The sequence below is a fragment of the Gymnoscopelus braueri genome (assembly GCF_963280865.1).
Source record: "Gymnoscopelus braueri genome assembly, chromosome: 5".
NCBI lineage: Eukaryota > Metazoa > Chordata > Actinopteri > Myctophiformes > Myctophidae > Gymnoscopelus > Gymnoscopelus braueri.
In genome coordinates this window covers 15,603,791-15,627,501 of record NC_137606.1, presented here as the reverse complement: position 1 = coordinate 15,627,501, position 23,711 = coordinate 15,603,791, and the positions used below count along the sequence as shown (strand labels likewise).

Below are 23,711 nucleotides of genomic sequence, written 5' to 3'. Positions count from 1 at the left end.
TGTGTGTGTGCGTGTGCGCGTGTGCGTGCACGTGCGTGCGTGCGTGCCTGTGTGTGCACGCACATCGTCGCTGTCGAAGTGGAAACCATCCATGTCCAAAACCGTTAATTGTCAGGAAATGGAAAAAGAACCTGTGTTCAAGTGGATCCAATGTAATGATTATTTAGTCACAAATTCTTGTTAATACTTTTCAATGGTTACATAAACCCACAGTCAGACCACTTTCAACCTGGCGTCTCCCTATTTTGGGCATGTCATTATAGGCTAAAACTGCTGTAATAATGACAATTATAACATAGGGTATTCATTTATGAAAAAGATTAAATATGGAGATGCAAGGTTTCTGCCCGACTGGCAATATGCAGCTGGTCAAGGCAGAGCAGACTAAAAACAGCTGAGCCATGTATCCTCTCTCTTCTAACACAGTCTGGTTGACTTTATGGAGAACAATGAGGATTAAGGAAGGTATAAACAGAGCTTGGTTTGTATTTTGTAATAATGTGTCCCAGCATTCCATTGCACATAGTTCTTTGTTATGGCATCTTAATTCAGTGAACATAGGACGTTACGGACCCTACTTTTGGCCAGTTATCAGTAGGCAGTGTGTGCACATCGTCAACGCACAACTTGTCACGTGTCTGAGTGCACAGCTACTTTTTAATAAGAGGAGAAATGTGACTTGCGAAATGTGTTGTGTGTGTGTGTGTGTGCGTTTGTGTGTATGTGTGCGTGTGTAAAAGAATCAGGGGGGCGTGCAGATATGTGTTTTCTGACAAGACATATTGTTTGGCACTAGAGGTGCCATGTAAGTGATAAGCTGTGTGTTCTGCCAGGGGGAATTGGACCTCAGCATGAAGTTCCCAAAACCTCAGTCGCCCCGGTCTCATGTTCCCCTCCCTGACCTATGATGGACTTCAGATGATCTTTTGCCGCTAAGCTGTCGGGAAGCTTTGTGGTTTGTCTCCCTCCCCCATTGGGACAGCCAGCTGTTTCCACCTGGCTGCCTCTTCCCTCTGTCCCCCTTCTCCTCCTTCCCCGTACGCACTCCATTACTGGTCCATTTTTACAAGAGTCAACTGCCTGGCACCGTTCTACAGCTGACGTCTATAAATTAAGCATATATAGGCCAAGGGAATTATTTAGAATTTTCACCTATAATGACCTGCCCAAAATTGGGATGCCATGGTTAATGTTCAAATTAAAGGTACTGTATTCACACAGTGGAGGTGTGATGTATAAACAATTATGTAAATCGCAGGCGAGTATTTTGCATCAAAACTATCCCTATAGTTCACGTTCTGTGTGGATGTACACATGTACACATGACACAAACAGTTTGAAATATAATTCTGAGCAAATTGATCTCATGAAAAAAAAAATCCCTCTGTGTGTAAGGACCTTAAACTTCCAGATTTAGCTGTGTAATGCAGTATGCAACAGCCTTCCCCATGGTTCTCCTAACCCTCTTCTGACATGATAATGTCCGCCATAATTCCCCCACTCTTTCCCTTAACAACCCCCCGGTTATGTGTGCAGCCCCTTTATGAAGTAACACAGCCCTCCCTGCTCGCTGTACTGTCTCTTATGCACTCCCCAGTTTACATTCCTATACGATGAACACACAGCTGGGTATAGCCTGATTTATAATAGTTGCGTCATGGAATTTGAGCTTGTATATTGGCTATTTTCTGTGCTCAATTAAGTATACATCAGGGTTATGCCTCTATCCCTCTCCCCATGCTAATAGCTCAGCTTAGGATCATGCTATACTTTGTTAATCAACTACTTTCCGTTTTCCTTTTTCTTTTTTGAATTCAGTCAATGCCAATTCCACCATTTTTGTATAGTCCCTGTACTGCCAACACCTACTGTTTGGTCTGGGGAGGGTGGAGGCAACCATGTGTCTCCTCCGATACACATGGAGTCGCCAGCTGCTTCTTTTCACCTGACAGTGAGGAGTTTCACCAGTAGGGTGATACCTACTTTCCAAGCTCCCTGCTGAACAGGCACCCCAACTAACCTGTAGGAGTCGCTAGTGCAGTGACAGAAATCTGGCTTCCCGCACGCACAAACACGGCCAACTGCATTCGTTGGAGCACACAGCCAAACCTGAGGCACTGTGGAGGAATCGAACCCCATTCTCCATGGTGGTGGTGGCCAGGAACTTAGGGCAGTAGTAGCGTTTTCTTCCCAACGACCCCCAAATTGATATATATTTGGCCGTGGACCCCCGGAAGAGAAGATTTGTGTTAAATAATTCAAAATTATTCAAACATTTTCAAACACTTTAAAGATAAAAATAGCAGATGTACAAGCTCGAGCTGTGAGCTTGTATACGGTATCTGCTATTTTTAAATAGCCATGGTAACATTTTGCTGGGGACCCCCTGGAACCCCTCCCCGGACGGCACTTTGAGAACCACTGCATTAGGGTGGCGAGAGGGTAGATCACGCCTGAGGGCTAATCTGCGCTTCGTCAAAGGCCAAAACTAAACACAGCTCATTTGCTTTGATGTTGACCTTAATAAACCGTGTCAGTTTGTATGGCTATCAGCGTGGCACCATGGACCTCATGGGCAATCTACTGTACATATGTCTATGAAAAGGTTTTGGGTATCAACACTTTGCCACTAACGTCTAATCTACAACAAGCCCACTGGCAGTGGCACGTGGATGGAGAGGGATTGACCCACAACCTATTTGTGCCTAAGTGTTAAGATAGGAGTCTTCATGGTGTGATTTCAGGCATGGATCTCTGTTTGCTGCGACGTGCGGCTGGTTGTGGAAAGAATGTCATTGCTGCTCAGTGTTTACGCTGGCGAGATTGTCAGGAAATAGTCAGGGTCACACATACCGTAGACGCACTATTCCCATAACATGTACTTGATGCTGATGATGTTGACATTATAACTCGATCTCCTGCGATTTTCGTCATCTGGCTCAAGTGCCTGGGCTAGATCTCCAAATGCAATTCGGCTGTTCACCCATCACTGATTGTGAGTGTGTGTGAGACAGAACTGTCAGATAAAGTGCTTCTCTAGCCTTATCAGAGGAGGAGACAGACACACAGCCCAGACCTCTGGTGTCGATAACACCCACTCGGCTGACGACTGTTTTACCGATATAGTATGGAGTCGTGCAACTGGGGTAATGCTTGATTTGTTAGTTTGCGTGTTTTGTTCTGTTCATTTGAAGTAGGGTAAAAAAATCACATGTTGGAGGAGAGAGTCTGATTGGCTGATTGAAAAGTGTACCGATCCAACGATGACTCAGAGAGAGGCAGACATCTGGATTCGTTTTTCATGACCAAAACCAAAGCAACATGATGGTCGATCCCTTTGTCTTTGCTCCAAACATAACATATTAGTACATATTATGGCTCCGCAAATAACTTAACTGCTTGCCCAAGAGGAAAAGAATCAATGTGGAGTAGTATGTACTAGTAGTTTTGCCTGGTGTTAACATGCGATCTTGTGTGTTCCAGAGCATTGAACGAGAGGAGCCAATAGAAGTGGACCCGGTTCCAGCACATTCTGCAGTGGAGAATGGACACTCTACCGTCACAGGTAACCATCCAACAGCTGTCTCCCCCAGAAGCATTAATTCATCCCTAAAATGTACAAACTAAATACAAAATTCCTTTGGACTCAATTTAACTGCTTAATGCTGACACTGTCACACGACGAAATTGCTATTTTTGCTGTATGTGCGACATCGGCATACAACAAGTATAAATTAATCACATGCCTAGGATATTTTATGGTGATGCCAGGGTAAGGTTTGGGACATAGGGTTGAATACCTAAGTGAACGAGTAATGCTCTCTCCCCTTTTTCAACAACTACCTTGCCCTTGGGCAGGGCAAGGCAGTTGACGTCAACCCACTCCAGTGGCCATCAGTAGAAGATTGTATATGTTCTGGAAAGCTCAAAGCTCCCATGTGTCAATATGTGAATCTGTAGAAATTACAGAGCAGTTTGTTTAGTCTTGTCTGTCCCAGATAACTCAAGATTAGAAAAAGATGGCACAGTTTTGATCATCACTTGGCAGATGTAAAACTTACTCCCCCCTTGCATCTCTTTTGTCCAATCAGAAAATTCAACATTGGTTCATGGGAAGATCTCTCCACCCAATGTCGTGCCACATGAGCACACGGCTCCAGTGACAATGCGGATGCCGCACCTCCCTATCACGGCTACGACCAAGACGGCTGAAATGGGCCCCGACTCACCTGGCAGCCCTACTGATTCCCAGGTCTCACCGGTCACAGAGGCACCGCCTCCCAGCCAGTCAACCGCTAACAACAACGAACCTCAACCAATAGGAGAGAGCCCTAATCAGCCAGGTGAAATTCATAGTTCACTCACACACTAATGTCAATTTGTCAAGCCCTTCTTTACATTTTATATAGAAATATTAAGCTGTATTACAGGTCATATAGAATGCCCCTCACTTTGAATCTTGTTTTCTTTTGGTTTGTCTTTGTTGTTGTTGTTGTTAAGTGTCTTCTATGAAGTCATGGACTCCAACTCCAGCAGTCAGGACTATGGGATCACCCAGAATACAAGGCAAGTCTTACATTTGGGTTGCATTGACCATTATATGTAGCCTGGTAAACCCTCCCTCCGGAAATCTCAATTCTATTTGATTCCTGGAGTGAGTCTGGCATGAACCGCCTCTCTGCAATATTGGCTGTGTATGCCAAACGGCCGCGCCTATCAGCGTCGTCGCTCATTGTTCTGTGATTGACAGCTTACGTTGGCCAATCAGGTGGCGAGTTCGAGTGAGCCCAAAACACGAACGGCAGCCATCTTTTTCTTGTGCGGCCAATTCTCCGCTATTTTTTTACTTCAAAAAGCTCTCTAACTTCTATTTTGAGGCACGGAATTTACTTATAAGATATCGTTTGGATAGAATTTAGTTGTTTAACTTCATATATGTGGTCAATTAATCATGACAAAGCCTATTTAAACAAAAATAATTAGAGAACCGGTAGGGGCGGGCAGTGACACCATTGTACCCGAAAAAGGCAACCCATTTTGGGTATGGCTGTCTCAAAAGTCCCGTCGCGTCACATTAAGACTGGTGAACTGCTGATTGGCTGAAGGGGAAAAATTATCATTGGCTGAAGGGGTTGTCAGTCAACGGTATTACTCCCGCCCAACTCCAGCACAGCCAATATTGCAGACAGGCGGATCAGGCCAGACTCACTCCTGAAATGAAATGGAATTGAGATTTCCAGAGGGAGGGTTTACCAGGCTACATTATATGCACACAGTGGACATTTTGTTCTAATTCCATAGTGGGGGGAGGGGGGGGTGCACCACCCCACCTTGGGGTATGCCATTGGAGCAAAATGGATGCCGTGTTTTTTAATGTTTGAATGCATTTTGTCTTTCGCAGACAAAGCCTTATCTGCACCTCCCAAGTCTGTGACCTACTCTGGGCTTCCCCAGCATGATAGGTGAGTGGGGTTTGGCTACTTGTGCTACAGTTGAAACACTAGCAAGAAGGTCATAACGTCTGTCTGTTAGCAGGACATCTAGAGCAGTTATGCATTATGATTATAAAAACACTTGGTGGAAAGGTTGGTCCTGGACCAAAGAACTGATTCAATAATGTTCACACTGATTTGGCCAACAGGGCAGTGTGTGGCCTGTCACAAAAATGCATATAATTTAACTGAAAACAAATAACAAATTGACAACAGCAAAACGATAAAGGAGGTTTATCATGCACACATAAAGAACTGATTAACTGGTTACACACATCATGAAGTTCTATTGGACTAAAGAGGGTTTGGCGCCAGAAGCATCGCAATGCCAAACTGCCACCTTGGCGGAGGTCTTGCTCTATTGGGCAGGGCACATTTTCTACTTAGGTTATGAGTAACAGCTATTTTCCTGTTCACATAGTGTGATCTCTCTTCCCATCCTGCAGGGTCAGTGATATCAGCAGTGATGCATTCTCTGGGCGGGGAGTGGAGAGGAGGCGGGAGCTGGTGAGGTCACAGACTCTGCCACGTAACATTGGTGCTCAGTCCCGTCGATTAGTTTTTGAAAAACTGGACTCTGAAGCCAATCAAAGGTACATAATATCAAGCACGCAACTTCTCTGACTTTTCCTTCTTTTGTTCATTCAGACCAGAATGCAACTGGTGGCTCAGATAAAGATCAGATGAGATGAGATAAGTAAGAATTGCGTGCTGGAGAGTTTTCACAGTTGGCATACGCGGGTGTTCCCAATTGGCAGCGACATCTAACTTTTTTGATATTCGTGCCACTGCTCGTACCAGACCACTGAATGTCATTGTGTTAAATATACAGCATTTTAATTGGTGGAGATGAGGCAGTGACTAATGGGGATCTATAATAATCAATACACAGAAAAACATGATTTAAATGGATAAAATACTTGTATTTTTGCTGCTCTTGCATAGTACAACTTCCAGCAAAGCATAGATGTAATAGAAAAACAACTATAACTATACTTTTTAAATGACAGAGAATTACAAGAAAACTTTGTGTAATGTGTATTGTGTAATACACAATACACAGTGTATTACACTCTTATGTCTCCTTGTCCTACACTATTGAAAATCATTGTGTCCTTGTCCTACAGTATATTCTTTGTCATTATGTGTCCTTGTCTTACCCACTTGTTCTGTGCAGCCGTCCTAAGCCAGTGGACTCTAAGCCCAAACTGAAGCGTTCTCAGAGTTTTGGCGTGTCCAGTGCGAGCAGCATCAAACAGATACTTCTGGAATGGTGTCGTTCCAAGACCATTGGATACCAGGTAATATAATACCTATTGGTTGTGTGTGTGCGTGTGTGTGTGTGTGTGTGTGTGTGTGTGTGTGTGTGTGTGTGCGTGCGTGCGTGCGTGCGTGCGTGCGTGCGTGCGTGCGTGCGTGCGTGCGTGCGTGCGTGCGTGCGTGCGTGCGTGCGTGCGTGCGTGCGTGCGTGCGTGCGTGCGTGCGTGCGTGCGTGCGTGCGTGCGTGCGTGCGTGTGTGTGCGCGCATGTGCGTGTGCGTGTGTGGTGTGTGGTGTATACCAGCTTCTGTAATGATGGGATATTATTGAATTGGAAATGACAATTGAATTTCCCTGCAGTGATTAATAAAGGTTCAAATATATATCTACTAACATCCTGTGTCTATACGTAGGTTTATACAGGTTTAGGAGGATGTGTGAATGAGATATGAGGACAAGTTGAGCAGAGTTAAACCTTAGCTGGACCGTGCTTGGACTCTGTACCTTTTATTTGGTACCACAGAGTGTGGTGATTAACACTGCCATTGGTTTGCCTGTTACAGCTGCTTGTGGCAGCCAGAACAGAACATGTGTCCTTCGTTATACTCACCCCTGTCAAACACACTTACACGCATAAGAAAGAGATGGAGACAGAGCGAGAGACAGACAGAGAGAGATGGTCGTCTGAAACTGGAGAGGTTGCATTTCATTACAGACAAACTGAGGGCTACTTCAGGACTGCCTTGGAATGACATAACTCTGAAAACATGCAACAGAGTCAGACTGAGAGAAAGAAACATGAGGAGCAAAGAGGAGACAGAATGACAGGAGAGGAAACAGGAATAGGGCGAAACAGGATCAAAGAGAAGGAGGAAAGAGCCAAGTCGGCAAGGGAGAGGAGAGGAGGAGACACGCTGCCTCTGTTTTGTCCATTATAATTACGAGAAAGACACTGAGTTACAATTGATTGTCAGTCATTCATTTTTACAAGTCATTTTCTTGTGTCTGTTTTTGTCTTAACACACTTTACTGGTTTTCCTTCTGCATACGAAGCCGCGAATGCACGTGTGCACGCACGCGCACACACACACACACACACACACACACACACACACACACACACACACACACACACACACACACACACACACACACACACACACACACACACACACACACACACACACACACACACACACACACACACACACTCGCTACTGTCTCATCTCTAACCTCCTATGCACAACATCCCTCCCTTCTGTATGTGTGTCTGCAGAACATAGACCTCCAGAACTTCTCGTCCAGTTGGAACGATGGCATGGCTTTCTGCGCTCTGGTCCACTCCTTCTTCCCCACCGAATTTGACTACAACTCCCTGGCTTCTGCCAACCGCAAGCACAACTTTGAACTGGCTTTTGGTACTGCAGAGTAAGTGGCAGTGATACTGTATTTCCTGTTATGTCTTCCTCCAGAGTGTACCAACAGCGTGTAAATGGAACCAAATGGACCCAAAAGGGTCCATTTGGTTCCATTTACACGCTCTCAGGGTTAGATGAACACTCAGGATTTTACAGTTTATACTTGACAGACTATTTTAAAGACCCACATGAAAAGTTACATTTGGTTGATCTCAAATAAATGTGGAAATTAAAGATTAGCGTCTAACAGAATTAAATACAATACTTACTGTATATACTGTCGCCACACTGTGAAATCCTGAACGTTCATTGACCTCTGACGGTGTAAAATGGACCCTTTAAATTACACACAGTACACGCAACCGCAGGCAAATTAAATAACTTTTAATAATAATTGAATCAGAGAGGTATTTTCTCCATGCAAACCATTAACAGTGGCCATGTGCAGGACAAAAAAAACATTGAACAAGGGCTTAGATAACAGACTTTCCATTGTAGCCCTGCTGCAATCTGTAATGTACTGAGATCCAGGCCTCACATACTATGAATGAATGATGCCTCTCCCAGGGCCCAGAGTGCTCTCTCTGTCTGTGTCTGTGTCTGTCTGTGTCTGTGTCTGTGTCTGTGTCTGTGTCTGTGTCTGTGTCTGTGTCTGTGTCTGTGTCTGTGTCTGTGTCTGTGTCTGTGTCTGTGTCTGTGTCTCTGTCTCTGTGTCTCTGTGTCTGTGTCTGTGTCTGTGTCTGTGTCTCTGTGTCTCTGTGTCTCTGTCTCTGTCTCTGTCTCTGTCTCTGTCTCTGTCTCTGTCTCTGTCTCTGTCTCTGTCTCTGTCTCTGTCTCTGTCTCTCTCCTCTTGTCTGCCCTTCATACTTACTTACCCTCATCCATACATCCACATCTACCTTGCACATTCCTTTTACCTGACCACATGGTGTTGAAAACACCATGGTTGAACACCATGGTTGCAAAACAGAGTGTTGCTGTTCTCTGAGTGAACAGACAGACAGACAGACAGACAGACAGACAGACAGACAGACAGATGCGCACACACACACACACACACACACACGCACGCACGCATGCACACACACACACACACACACACACACACACACACACACACACACACACACACACACATACACAGCTGGAAACACACACAATCAGTCACACACATAGATCGATGGACATAGGACAGATCATACATAAGTTCACACATAGTCCATCTATCGTTCATCATGTTTGAAGCAGTTTCACAAACTTACATCTTGATGGCATCAGACATGAGTCTAGACTCTAGTAGATGTCTCATTTCTGTTAGAGAAATAGACTTTAAACTTAGAAAACTTGATCGTCCTCTGATAGGCAATTTTTCATTTTCGTTAGAGACACGCTGTTGCAAAATCAGATGACACTTTTTGTATTATCAGTAATAAATCAATTAAATTAACGACTTCTCTTCTCTGACCTAAGTTGTTTTTTATTTCTCTGCATGGCTTCAGGGTGAAGGCAAGCTGTGACCGGCTGATTGAAGTGGAAGACATGATGATTATGGGTCGTAAACCAGACCCCATGTGTGTCTTCACGTACGTACAGTCTCTCTACAACCACCTGCGCAAGTTTGAGTGAAGAGCCAGCATGGCAACTGAAGCAAAACAAAACATGATCTCAACTTTGCAATAATATCTTGTCATCTTTGGCAAGCTTTTAAGTAGAGACTTGAATTTTGCAACACTGTGTGCCTTCACAGTATTTACTTGCAGTAGGCCTTTCTCTGCCCAACTTTGTCCTGAGTGCAGACATATGACTGGTGTAACTGCAGATGGAGCATTGCACTCTGAAAGGTCTAGTATGCCCCCTAGTGGCATACAAGTAATATTACGCCATATGCTGTAGCGAATATGCCCCTGAGCATTATTCATGAGTAAAGTGCTTACACCTCTGTTCACAGATGCACAATGGACATATATCACAGGCAGAAATTGAGAATGCTGTGTATGTGTGTTTATATTATCTTAGTTGTTAATGTGCATTCATGAAGAAGATTATTTTACACATAGTATGTGGGATTTGGATTATATACCGTGTGTGTGTGTATGTATATGTATGCTTGTTCTTTATGTAGAAGTATATTTCATGTCACAGAGGGAGTGAAGAATTAGTTGTTATATAATTCACTATCATGATTTTTTTTAAGGAAGTGTAGCAATATTAACATTTAACTGCACCAAGAACATTGGAACACATTTCACAAAATCTATTGTTATAACAGTTACTGTGCTATGTGGATGGTATATCATTATGGACACATTCTTTAAAGTCTGCATTTCAATAGCTTATTATAAACAAAATTGTCAGAATTTTGGAGAAGCTTCTCTTTTCATGTGCACAATCAATGGTATAATTAGGTGTGGAATGAACAGAGAACACAACAGAATAATAGTGAATAGTCAAGTGGTGTGACATGTCAGATTTAATTTGTTTGAAAATGAAAGAATACATTGTGCCCGGTTTCATTCCCAGGCTACTGTATATTTTTCACATCACCAGACAACATATGACTTACAAGGTCTTGTATTGTCCCTAAATATATATTGTTTTAGAAGCAATACATTTGGGACATCTGGTCTAAAGGATTTGTCAGTCAACGTCCAACGCTGTATCTGTGTGTTGATTCGTTGTCAATGACTGCTCCAACAATGGCAAAACAAAATTGCTTTACTGTGAATGACAATTTAAATGTTAGATTCTTAATGTTTTGTCAACAGGAGTAACCAATTCCCCAGTTTTAAATCACCCTGATCCCTTCATTTTGGTACATTGTAGTAGGCTATCAAATACAAAAGACGACCTACACAATGTGTAGTCTTACAGTGACTTCCGTCTGTTTCTGTCAGAAAAGTAAATGAGATAAGCTGATATAGGCTGATCCCCATGTTCAATAGCTTGGAAATCCTTCACTGACTTTTTGCGGAATGGTTATGCTGGATGTCCAAAAGATGTTTGATACAATATATTATTATTTTGATCAAAGCCTCAAAGGACTCTAGGCTGGTGGGCTTTAACACCAAGGCAAGGGGAGGCAGTAGTACAACAATAACATACAATATACAACCAATTGGATGCTTGTGCTCTTAGTGCTCTGTGTACATGTCTGGTCTGCAATGCATACTGTATGTACGGATGTAAGTTACTGTTTGTTTTGTTCCATTCACTGTCAATGTTATGTCTATTAAATAGACAAAAATATTTCACAGACTTTGTGTTATTTTTGTACAGCATTTTGGTCAGCGTTGTTTTACTCAATTTACTGCACTTATTTACAATATACAGCATAAGACCATATAGGTATGCGCCACCGGCTTATGTTAAGCACTGGTGCGCACAGTGATTTCTCATAATTATCAGTCCTGGTTCCCCCAAATACACACAAAATAGGCTAAACGAACATAACCAATTATATCAATCAAAACCCCAATTAAACACGTTCTCTACACACAATAATAAAAATAATAAAGCACAATAAATCAACCACAAACTTTATTTTGTATAGGATGTAGCCTACCAGAGTGTAGCCTACCTTAAAGCCAGTTCCATAAGCGATATTATTGCCAGGTTTGGAGGCAGTTGGACTACTGGTCTGCTGTAGGACCCCAGACATAACATGATAACATCATAATGGGGATCCTAACAAAAAAGAGGAAAAGACAAATCAGACAAACACACTGCACACACTGTGCACGAGCGCACACGCAGTCACGCACACACACACACACACACACACACACACACACACACACACACACACACACACACACACACACACACACACACACACACACACACACACACACACACACACACACACACACACACACACACACTCCAATAACAATTAAAGTAGTAATGATGATGATGATAATAATAATAAGGCAGGCAGAGATATTGACATCGGTGTGTGTGTGTGTGTGTGTGTGTGTGTGTGTGTGTGTGTGTGTGTGTGTGTGTGTGTGTGTGTGTGTGTGTGTGTGTGTGTGTGTGTGTGTGTGTGTGTGTGTGTGTGTGTGTGTGTGTGTGTGTGTGTGTGTGTGTGTGTCTGATTTGTCTTTTCCTCTTTTTCAGAGATAGACTTTAAAATAACACTACACTACACTTTTTTGTGCTGGTCCATTTTGGTCCTTGGTGCCATCGGGAAATAACGTCAGATAAAATGTCTAGGGAAAAGGGCCCCTGCATCCCACCACCACCACCATCATCAATGAGTGCAGACATTTTCTGCACTCATTTAATTTAATTCACTGTTATGTTGTATCTGGGTAAACTGTGAAATGATGCTGATAGGTCTATTTTATCAATAGTTTTCAATCAATAAAGTTGCCTTGGGTAACGCTTTGTGATTAAATGTCAAATTATGTGGCATAGTATAACTAATCCCACTGTCAGCTGTCACTTTTCACCTAGAAGTCAGACCTGCATGTGCTCACGTGTAGACCTGCAACAGCAGAAGGTCACTGACTGTCTCTTCAGGAACCCAACAACAGCTCATTGTGTTTAACTTGACCACTGGTTTAAACAACATTAGGAAACAAGCCCAAAATAAGTAACTACGCTTTAGAAACAAGCCCAAAAAAACACAACCCAACTACCAATATTTACAAGCAACTTTACAGAAAAAGAAGCCCAAAGTCGCTCATGATATTAAGCGGACATGGCAACACTGGTGTCGGTCAACTGGTGTTGGTCAACCTCGTGCAAGCGGTGCTTGGGCACGGTGGGTGGGTTCGCTGGCACTGGGTGGGTGGGGTCACTGGCACTGGGTGGGTGGGGTCATTGGCACTGGGTGGGTGGGGTCACTGGGCGGTGGGTGGGGTCACTGAGGTGAGTGTTGTTCTATGGGTGTATAAGAAGTTGATCTGAGCGCATCATTTAACATGCATGATCCCTGGCCTCAACACAGCAAAACAGCATTCTTAAGCATCATTGTTTTCATGGAATTATACCAAAATGACCCTCTTCACGGACACTGACTTCACTTTGAACAAGCAGAACGAGCATACAGCCATGGATTTTAATGCACTCTTTGGAGACCAGAATAACTGTACAGGTATGTTGAATATTTGATTTTATGTATTATTTTTAACAGAATCTTTGATTCTTTATTTAGCCTATAACTTCATAATTGCTTCGTGCATTTTCCCCCATTCTTTTTTTAATTTAATTTGATAAACTTTATTTTGAACTTGCAGGTAAAATAAAACAAGAACCAATAACAATGAAAGCCACAATATAAAAAATAAAATAAAAATGAAGTAAACAAAAACATTTCAAATGCGATCATTGATCATCCCCAACATGTTCAAAAAGAAGTAAGAAGAAGCAAAACCTATCTACTCCTACTCCGTTCTTATTTAACATTCATAATCCATATAAACAATTACAAATGTAACTAATTCAATTTGAGTAGCTATTATTATGGCCTAAACTAGATTAATGAATGGCTAAAAGCTGAATAGATAGCCTATATGCCCTATGCCTTTGATGGAAAATAAATGATTAAATATGAATTTATAGTAGGCCTAGCATTAGCATGATGATAAACAAAATTTATATCACTTTCATCCAACTTTTTTGTGTGATTGTCTAAATTAATAGCTAGGCTGATTTGTAATCAAACTATTCCATGTTCTTTGCTATAATCATGCTTATTCTTAATGTTTTACCAAATACCCAATCTTCTCGAAACATTTATGGTTTTCGATTGAAGTTAATTTAATAAATCGATATAAACCTTTACCAAGTACATGCACTGAAGTACAATTTTCATTTAAATTATTTTTCAATTTACTTCTACTCCACGACATCTCAAAGGCAAATATTGTACTTTTTACTCCACTACAATTTTATATGAAAACTTTAGTTACTAGTTACTTTGTAGATTTGTATTATTATTACAAAACATGCATTAACCACTTTATCCCTATATGCTTCTTTTTTTTTTATAGCCAATCTACAATAGCCGAGCTACAAGCTCACAGTTTGAGATTGTAGATCTGCTATTTTCAAAACAGGTTTTATACATTTTGAACACTTGTGAAATAGGACATTCTGCATAATGAGTGCTTTTACTTTTGGTACTTTAAGTACATTTTAATGCCAATACTTTTGTACTTTTACTCAAGTAAATTTTTAATACCAGACTTTTACTTGTAACAGAGTATTTCTGCATTATTGCAGTATTGATACTTTTACTTAAGCAAAACTGTCATCATGGGGCAGCCGTAATGTCCAGTTTTACACTGTGGAGTCCTTAGTGTCTATAGGGCACGGCTTGCCCCGTGACAAGAACATTTTAGTTACTTTTCCACCACTGATTGCAGATGTCAAGAGGGAAACGACGCACTTGTCTCCTGAGGCTGGGTACATGGAAGGCCAGAGGAAACGCAAGCGGACCATCTTCAGCCGAGCACAGCTGTCCGAGTTGGAGCAAGCTTTTGCCGTGACCCCTTATCCTGACATAACTCTGAGAGAGAGACTGGCTGCTCACACACACCTACCTGAGAGCAAGATCCAGGTTTGTATGCTCATTGAATTGTCACTTTTTAAATTTAAAATTAACATTTACTTTACTAAAAGTACTAAACATTACTTTACTAAAAGTACAAAAGTATCAAAATGTACTTAAAGTACCAAAAGTAGAAAGTAGGCTACTCATTATGCAGAATGTTTCACAAGTTTTTCAAATGTATAAAAATCTTTGGAAAATAGCCGATCTACAGGTTCACAATGCGTCGCATCGCGACACATTGTGAGCTGTTTAGCCTATACTGATAGAGGACAAATAATTAGATCATTAGATCAGAAGTATTTTCATAATAATAATATGATTTTGTCTCATGTGATGTTTATCAAATAGGCTGGGGAGTGGGGACAACTATAGCTAATGAAATGATGTTTATGTTTGTTACACAGAGATTACTTTCTCATCTAGAGAGCGAAGGAAGAATATATAACCTTTCACCAGTAGCCTATACAAAATACCACAGCAAGTGCAAAGGTGAAAGCTACAGAATGTTACCCAAAGAAAAGTCAACCAGGGACAAGCGAAACTGTGGCTAGAGTAACTTGACGCAGACCTCATTACAGTAACACTGCTCAGATGTCACTTTAATCCTTATACACCAGTTCATCCAATATTTATGCTTCTCAAACATTTACCTGGTCAGTTACAACAGTTTGATCAGAAACTGAAGCTACGTTGGGCTAACTCAATGACAACCCTTGCGTTTCCCCACAGGTGTGGTTCCAGAACAGAAGAGCCAGAAGTACCAAGACTGTCAGACTTTCCAAGTCAGCCAAGTCAGTGTTGGGTGGGAGAGGAGCTGTGGATCCCTTCCTGTCCAGGACCCGGTTTGCCTCTCCTGGACCTGCCCCCTCCTCCGCCATTGGAGAGATATTCAGGCCAGAACGGAACCACTCCCGGGAAGAAGGGCAGCAAATATACTCCGACTGGATCCGATTCTATAGCAACCCTGTTTCATCATCTACATCATCCTCTTTCCATCACCAGCCCATCTCCCCGAGTCTCTCTGAGGCTGTTCTCTGGGAGGAGGAACGGCAGGTGCGGCCGCACCTAGGACCTCTCCCCGGCTCCCTCCCTTCTTCCTTTTCCCAGCCAGTTCATTCTGCATCCTCCCGCTTGTCTCTGGATGTCAGCTTTCACCAGAACTTCAAGAAGTTGAAGCCCCAAGGTCTGAGCCCAGGTGGAGCCCACCAGGCCAGGTACAGAGGCAGCCCTGGTGGTGGAGGTCACTGCTCTGTAGATCAGGTGGTCCCCTCCCACCCGCAACAGGTGTACTGGGACGTGACCCAGGGACAGGGACATCACCATCACCACCACCACCACCCTCAGGTGGGACCGCAGACGTCTATGGGTTACATCTCAGACCTCATCTACAATGCTGCTATTGCCACTAACTTCCTATGATTCAAAGGAACACGTCAAACATTTGACTGCATGTCCATTGAATTCTGAAGGAGCTGTGGACTTTTAGTAAACAACGTTTCTTAGCAAAGATGAGCCTGTGGACAGGAGAATGTGTAATACACTATGTTAAAATGTGTCTTGTGTGAGTTGATGGCCTGGCGATAATACAATTACAAGGACAATTGTCTGTTACTGTTTCACCCCTTATCTCATTTTACAACGATGTCCATCTCTAAGCCAAAGAACACTGTAGTACTTTCCAATGGGTGTTGTCAGTGTTTCTCTTAAACCGTTACAATCTGTTATCATGTTATTGTCAACAATGTGTTCTTGTTGTTACATGTTGGTTATTACAGTATTAGTGATTTTTTTTTTTACAGTGTTACAGTTGTTGGTTGTTGCAGCTATTATTGTTCAGTACAGTATTTGTGTGTATTCCATCATCCCATTTTGCTCTCTAAGCTGTTACAGAAAATGTATTTCCTGTAAGAGCCAATAGACTACAGGGAGCTCAGCTGTGTACAGTATATGAATAACAGAACATGTTCATATAGTGGTATCAGTCCTCTGACGTGAATTCTGCTCCTGTTTTACGGCTTGGATTTGAGCCGTGGCATTACAGTATGATGCTGCAACCAAGCATTATCTTTAAAAACATCCAGATTAAAATCATTCCTTTTGCTGAGATACCATGACAGGAATTATTATTTTCTGATTTACCCCCCCCCCCCCCCCCCCCATAGATATATATATCTCTCCAAAAGTATTAGGACGGGGTTATGGACAGATTCATGGGAATAAAATAGAATAATACCTAAATTAAAGCTGGAGCTTGGTGTCTATCAGCTTACAGGATCTGTAATTGTGCTTGGATTTATGTTCTGTAAGTATTACAACGGAGGAATAACAGAGACAGATATGACAGACAGTAGGACTCACTCACCCACTGCTGGACAACCATCTCTGAATATCATAATAATCTTTAATACAAAAATAATCTTCCAGTAAACCTTTAATCCTGGTGTCAAATCTCAGATCTTGGGGAGATACTTTTTTGGGTGCATTTCTGATTTAGTTTCATATTTTAATCTTTCGACTGACATGAGAGGACCTGTCCTTATTTGCAGATGAGGGATGAGATGAGATACTAAAATATGAGGGCGGGAGACCACAAACACAAAGCAGACATTCTACTATGTTATAGATTAGTGATATTCATTTTAACAGGATATTCCTCTATCACAGCTGTCCTCGCTGAACAGTAATTGGTTGTTTTGACGCATTGGCGGTAAAACCCACGTGGCCCTCTAATTCCAATCAAAACAGATCAAGTCAGACCAAGAAAAGTAATACTACTACATCTGTCAGGTGGAGATAGATTACAGGAGATAGCTCCACGATAGCAATAATAATAGGCGTCACAAACATTGCATCTGTAGCAATGACACATCTGTCATGTTATTTAGTAGAGGCCAAGCAAAGGCTCTGAAAACAAATGATTTGAAACTAACGTAATGTAAGGAATTTATCGATGTAACAGCTATGGTCAAATCTAATTCATTCAAATTTGAGTTAAAGTCAAAACAGGTTTACAATTTATATTAACATGATTTCAATGGACTTCTTGAAATACACACCTCTCCTGCAATCTACAAGGACTTTTAGGCACTATACAGGATGTTCTAAATTGAGTGAATGCATCAGTAACCAATTTATAAAGCACTATTCCTTAAAAAGGTGTGGGCTGTGACGCTGTGACATCATATCGCTCCATATTTGCCTCTCCATTGACTTCCAGTATAAAATTAAAGCTTAACATTTCAAAAAGTATAAAACATTTCAAAAGGTTGTATACTAGCCCAGTGGTTCCCAAACTTGGAAAATTATTTTGGGGGGTCCCCAGATGATTAGCTTAATGTGCAACATTGTTTTCTCACTCAACTGCAAACAAACCTACATACAGTATAAGTGTATTCAGAGTATCTGCACATTTATAAAGTGACAATTTAATGACTTTTAAGACCTTTTTTAATAGCAAATTGGCCAAATATTAGGTAAGAAAGAGGCAAACATTGTGAAAATAGCCAATCTATAAAATGTCCCGCAGTGTGAGACGTTGTGAGCTTGTAGTTCGGCTATTTTCACAATATTTATCTGTGGAACTGATTAAATGTAATGATTCAAGTTAAATGTAATGCCTACAATTCCAAGTGCTTGTCAGGGTGGGGGGTTCCCAGTTCAAATATGATTATTTTGGGGGGTCGCGGCCTGAAAAGTTTGGGAACCCTTGTACTAGCCCAGGATTCCCAAGCAAGCCAGACATTCGAAAGTTTGACTGAAGTTTCTAGGTTAAAGTTGATTGGAAAAAATAATGCAAATATATTTATGTATAGGCATACATTTAATTTCTCTCATTATGCCCAAAATGACTGATGTCATATGACTGACGTAATAGACTGGCCTCCAAGTATTTTTTTATTTTATTTATTTTTTATCCCACGATTTTGGAACCCTATTTTTTACACCCAGTGCCAATTGTCTATGTAATTCCTCCCTCTGCCAACCTTCCCTCGGCCTCCAAGTATTCTGATAAAGATTACGAATATAAGACGAGTAGGCACTCTGTGAGACATTGATTTAAGACACCAGCTAACTAGTACAGTGGTCACTGTATTGGTCAGTCAATACAATCCTTGAATGACCATGACCATAGAGACATGCTATGAAAGCACAGGATCTAATAATGGCATGACTTCCCTGTGAATATCTGAATCATAATAATGTCCATCTTGCCCAAATGGAGTTTGGTGGTACAGTGGATCTGAGAGCAGATCCCAAAATGTGAAAAATATGACTCAGCCAAGGATTGAACGCTAACCTCCCTGGCTCAGGGAGCACACTCTAACCACAAGGCCACTGAGCCACCCTCTAGGCAGCATGCTGTAAAAACAAGACCGGGTCTTGGCGTGGATCCCCTGTGCAGTCCGTAGTTGAAGGCCAGTCTGGAGCCGTGGGGATCTCCCTATTTGGGGTGGCTGACCACTTCAGTACCATCTTGTGCAATAGGCAAGGTAGAGAAGGAAGAAGTAGAACACTGTACACACTACAACAATGAAAATTATTGGACTTAAGACCAAATTGGGGGAAGGAAGCTGGGCTGAGGTATAGCTTAATCATTTACTGTAACTGGACAAGAGTGGACATACAGTTCACTGCACTTTTGTTAGCGCTCATTTTATTGCAGTAACTTTTACAGTTCCACATATGACAGCAAGGAGGAAATCAACAGACATTCAACAACATTCATACAGAACAGTAGGTTGACAATATAGAGGTTACCAAAGATGAAGGGAAGTAAGACAAAACTAGGAAAATAATACGTACATAATAAAACAAAGTAACTGTAAATAAATAACAGAACATCATTATCATTTAAATATGCTGTCAGGAGAAAAGAAAATGATCGCCAATCAAGCCAATCAATTTAGCAAAAACAAAAATGTAGAAAAACATTCATTTCACACACGTCCTAAAGAACTCAGTCACAGGATCACAGCATGAGTGAATATAGTCCATAAACATACTGAAGTATAGTAGCCTAAATAGGTTAGGCTGTAGTAAATTGAATCTGACCCTGAAAATATTTATCATTTACATTTAAAAAATAATCATCTTCAGGTGAAATGGAATGTGTACCATGTTGCTCATCATAACAGAGAATGCTTCCATGGATGCAAGGGTTCCAGATCTGTCTCCATGTTTGCTAGGTTCCCCGTTACAATGGTGGCTGTGGTTCCCTAGTTCTACCTCCATGGCTGCCACTAGGGTTCTCCTAGTTCTCCCTCCATGGTCCGCACAAGAACATAAAGCTCAGCCAGGCCCACTACTGACGCAGCAATCACAGCAGATATGACCCTCTGCAACACAAATGGAAGAACAAGGTTAATTAACATTTACATGCATTCCAGTATGGTAACTTTTTTAAATGTTACTTAGACAATTACATTAAATACTTAGTTACATGAAACATTAGGTTGGAATATGGCTTTATTGGCTTATTATTAGGTTCACTTTTGCACAAATTATTTGAGAATTTTACCTTGCTGTACAACAGGGGTGGACCACCATGTCAACCAAATAGCCCATCAAGATCACCCAGTAGATCTTTAAGACATGGTTGCCCACCCCTGGCTTAATGCATTTGATCATAATATTCATATTCTTTGTATTTTCCTACCGGTGCAATCTCCGTGAAGAGGTACTGGCTTCCCATGTAGGAACAAGCAAAAGTGGCAGCAACTGTCACTAGGAAGTTGAATACAGTCACCACAGCGGCTTTTGCAGATCTCACTGCAGAGACGGGTAAAAAGCAGACACTTTAGTTAATGTGATAACCTACAGTTAGGGAAATCATTGTGAATCTTTTGGACATTAAGAATGTATAATGTATATTGCTTTTAGTTCCATAAATACTAACTTTGCATCCCAAAATCTGCCAGTGTTCCACCGCGACTTATTTCCTGGAGAGAAAAGCGAGGTACATACAAGATACAATGAGTTAGATCTCATTTTGCAAGAGAGCTTTACTAGCTTTCAAGGCTACAGCAGGGTTGACACACACTTCACAAAACCACACTATATGCTATACAATCAATCTCCAATCTTTCACTCTCTGTTATATGACAGATTTTGGTGTCACCCCTTGGCTCAGGTCCAGACTACATTTTACAATACATGATTTCCATCAGTAATATAAATCGAGCATGATTTAAGATATAGGCCTACATTTCTACAATTATAAAATGAATAACATAGCACTGAAAATTCACCTGAGTGTTGACATTTCGTGTAATCCTGTTGTATTCCTCATTGGCTAGTTTGACTTTGATCCTCTCCAGGCGTGCCACCAGCTCAGGGTTCTGAGATGACACAGAACAAGCACACTGTCAGTTAAGGCCGTTCCCATCTCTGGCCCTGGAGAGTAGAGATACTGTAGTTCTCTCTCCCCCAGACTACCAGATTAGGAATATTAAAGGCAAATATCAAAAGCTGAATAGAGAATAATAATATGATGATGAATGCCTCCGTAAATGGTAAAATAAAAATGCAAAATTGCAAAAAAGTTGCCTCCGTGCATCAGTCCACTTACTCTGGGTGGCTTCAATACTTCAGGCAGATGCAGTGAGCTGTCCTCTAACAGTTCATGCAAGTAGAAGGGATGACCTACAAGTAAAACAGTCATAATCATATTCATAAGTAGTAATTTAGTTATATAATTAAACATGACAAAACAGTATTTGGGTTTCTGATTGTTTGTAAACTTTGAAAAAAACAAATGGGCAATACTTAAATAAAAAATATATATAATTCCAACACAGCAATGAAAATGAGGTATGTTAGTTAGTTAGTATTTTTGTTGTACATAGTGTTATCTTTTTCAGTTTTTTTTTGTTTTGATAGTGGTGCCACTACATATGTCTATGAATTGAAAACCAAGGACCTTGTTGGAAACAAGACCGCAAGGACTTTTATGAACTGACCTTTTAGACAAAGTATTCGAAATGTAACTATGTTTTTTTTACATTTCTTGCCTAATAAAATATTCAATCAATCAGTTAGTGTACAGTATGTTGCTGTTTGCTATTTTACTTGTCTAGTATGTTGAAATTGTATGAATGTATTTATTACAAATTGCATTATTCTGTAGCCTATGTCTCTGCTATGCCCCCCCTCCCCCAAACTAAAACGAAACACATGGCACTCACTTGGTTTACACACACATTTGCTTTTTTTTGTTTTATCCTTTTGACAGATATGTACACAAATATGTCATGTATGTGTATATGTCATGATATGACATGACAGTCGTGTTTCAGGGCTACCAAGTAAACCATTGGTTCTCAAAGTGGGGTCCGGGGACCCCTAGGGGTCCTTGAGGGAGTTCCAGGGGGTCCCCAGCTAAATGATAGATTAGGCACCAAATGGACCATTATGGGTCTGTAACTCTGAGAGTGTACAAATGGATTTGGTTCCATTTGTACACTCTCAGAGTTAAATTAACATAGATTTTATAATATAAATTGGGGTCCAAGATATAGAAATGCCATTAAATGGGGGTCCATAGCCTAATGCATGTCAAACTGAGGGAAAGTTTGAGAACCACTGAAGTAAACTAATGTGATCACCATTATCCTGAAGGTACTTCTTGAGTTGTCTTGCCACTCCAAAGGACAGTGTTGTTGGTTCTTGTCTTTCAAGGACCTGCTCCAGCTCTTCTAGTAATCCCTGTGGAACCGACGAGAGGTTCTTCTCCAGGAGCTCCACCACCTTCTCTCTGAATGTATCCCCAACCACAAAACTAGAAGCCATCTCAGTTGATGAGCTGCAGCTATAATTGATGGGAAGTGGAACTGCTTCCCTCTTTGTAACGTTAACCAGCGAGACGTGTTTCTATTTAGAAATCAGGCATCAGTTTTTTTCCCCTATATCAACAACTTTAATCCTCTAATTTTAACCCACTGGGTGTCAACAGTGACAGCAGAAGACGGGCGCAGCCATGTTGTTTAATGTTTACCTTGTGACCAGTGTTGCCATGTTTAAAGAGAGAATTAAGCATCCGGGGGTCTAGCAAAACGAGCCCAAAACCCAAAATATCTTGAAATAATTTTTAAAAATGTGGAATATTTTCGAAACATTTTAACAACACAATACTTGTATGGGGGGGTCCCTGGAGTGAAATGTTTTCAGACGGGGGTCCGCATACAAATACATAATAATTTGGGTTTCCTTGACGCGAAAATGTTTGCGAGCCACTGGTTTTTAAACGACAATAGGAAACAAGCCTAAACAACTACACTTTAGAAACAAGCCCAACAAAACACAACCCGCAACAAAATGTACAAGCAACTTTGGAGAATAACAAGCCCAACGTCGCTTATAATAAGCCTACATGGCAACAATGCTTGTGACATGATGACGTAAACTAGCCCGTGTTATGCTACTTCCTGTCTAAAATATTCACGTTACAATCGCATGTTCATAATTTTTTATATTTTAGAGACTGAAATCATTAATTAAAGCAACACAATTGCATGTTTCCCAAAGGTGACTTAAAGACACAATCAGTGCCAGTCATTTTAAATAATTTAGAATGTCATGTTCTTGAGTTTAATCTCTTGATAGAAAGTATAGCTTTAATTTCTTCATTTCTTTCCTAACCCATTGTATTAGTCATTTAGGTCGGGGTTAGGCTAATATTTACAAACATTACCAATTACTAAACATAGCCTACGTTCTCAGCAACAAAACACAAATATACAATTAACAATTTAAATAATGTTTCGAGTCAATCAACTATTAGAGAATTAAATCGTGTGCCTTTACAATTTTGAGTTTTTTTTTACTTTACTGGAGTATTTCCAATTTTCAGTTTTACTTAATTACTTCTACTCCACTATATCTCAGAGGCAAATATTGTACTTTTACTCCACTACAATTATTTGAAAACTAGTAGAGTGCTATTTTCAAAAGATTTGTATACATTTTGAACACTTGTGAAATG

At 41.1% G+C, this 23,711-nt stretch overlaps 3 protein-coding genes across 3 annotated transcripts in view; 2 read left to right on the top strand and 1 right to left on the bottom strand.

Moving 5' to 3' along the window:
- Positions 1-11,415, top strand: part of smtnl (smoothelin, like) — a 28,813-nt gene extending 17,398 nt beyond the window's left edge. The window contains exons 3-10 of the mRNA XM_080428603.1: positions 3,484-3,565; positions 4,092-4,343; positions 4,501-4,566; positions 5,402-5,462; positions 5,939-6,085; positions 6,670-6,793; positions 8,028-8,179; positions 9,669-11,415. Coding sequence (XP_080284729.1) covers positions 3,484-3,565; positions 4,092-4,343; positions 4,501-4,566; positions 5,402-5,462; positions 5,939-6,085; positions 6,670-6,793; positions 8,028-8,179; positions 9,669-9,795 — 1,011 coding nt within the window. The 3' untranslated portion in view covers positions 9,796-11,415. The remainder of the gene's footprint in view (positions 1-3,483; positions 3,566-4,091; positions 4,344-4,500; positions 4,567-5,401; positions 5,463-5,938; positions 6,086-6,669; positions 6,794-8,027; positions 8,180-9,668) is intronic.
- A 3,169-nt stretch (positions 11,416-14,584) lies between these two features.
- Positions 14,585-16,150, top strand: LOC308085459 (homeobox protein SEBOX-like; the record flags this gene model as incomplete). Its single annotated transcript, XM_080428617.1, has 2 exons — positions 14,585-14,737; positions 15,461-16,150. The coding sequence occupies exons 1-2, from the start codon at positions 14,588-14,590 to the stop codon at positions 16,148-16,150; spliced, it is 840 nt and encodes a 279-aa protein (XP_080284743.1). The 5' UTR covers positions 14,585-14,587.
- A 3,203-nt stretch (positions 16,151-19,353) lies between these two features.
- vma12 (vacuolar ATPase assembly factor VMA12) lies at positions 19,354-22,710 on the bottom strand. The gene is made up of 6 exons (XM_080428616.1): positions 22,336-22,710; positions 21,300-21,373; positions 20,980-21,069; positions 20,628-20,670; positions 20,388-20,500; positions 19,354-20,067 (listed from the first exon to the last, which is right to left on the bottom strand). Exons 1-6 carry the CDS (start codon positions 22,517-22,519, stop codon positions 19,972-19,974), a joined length of 600 nt encoding a protein of 199 aa, XP_080284742.1. The 5' UTR covers positions 22,520-22,710; the 3' UTR covers positions 19,354-19,971.
- Between the last annotated feature and the right edge of the window lie 1,001 nt (positions 22,711-23,711).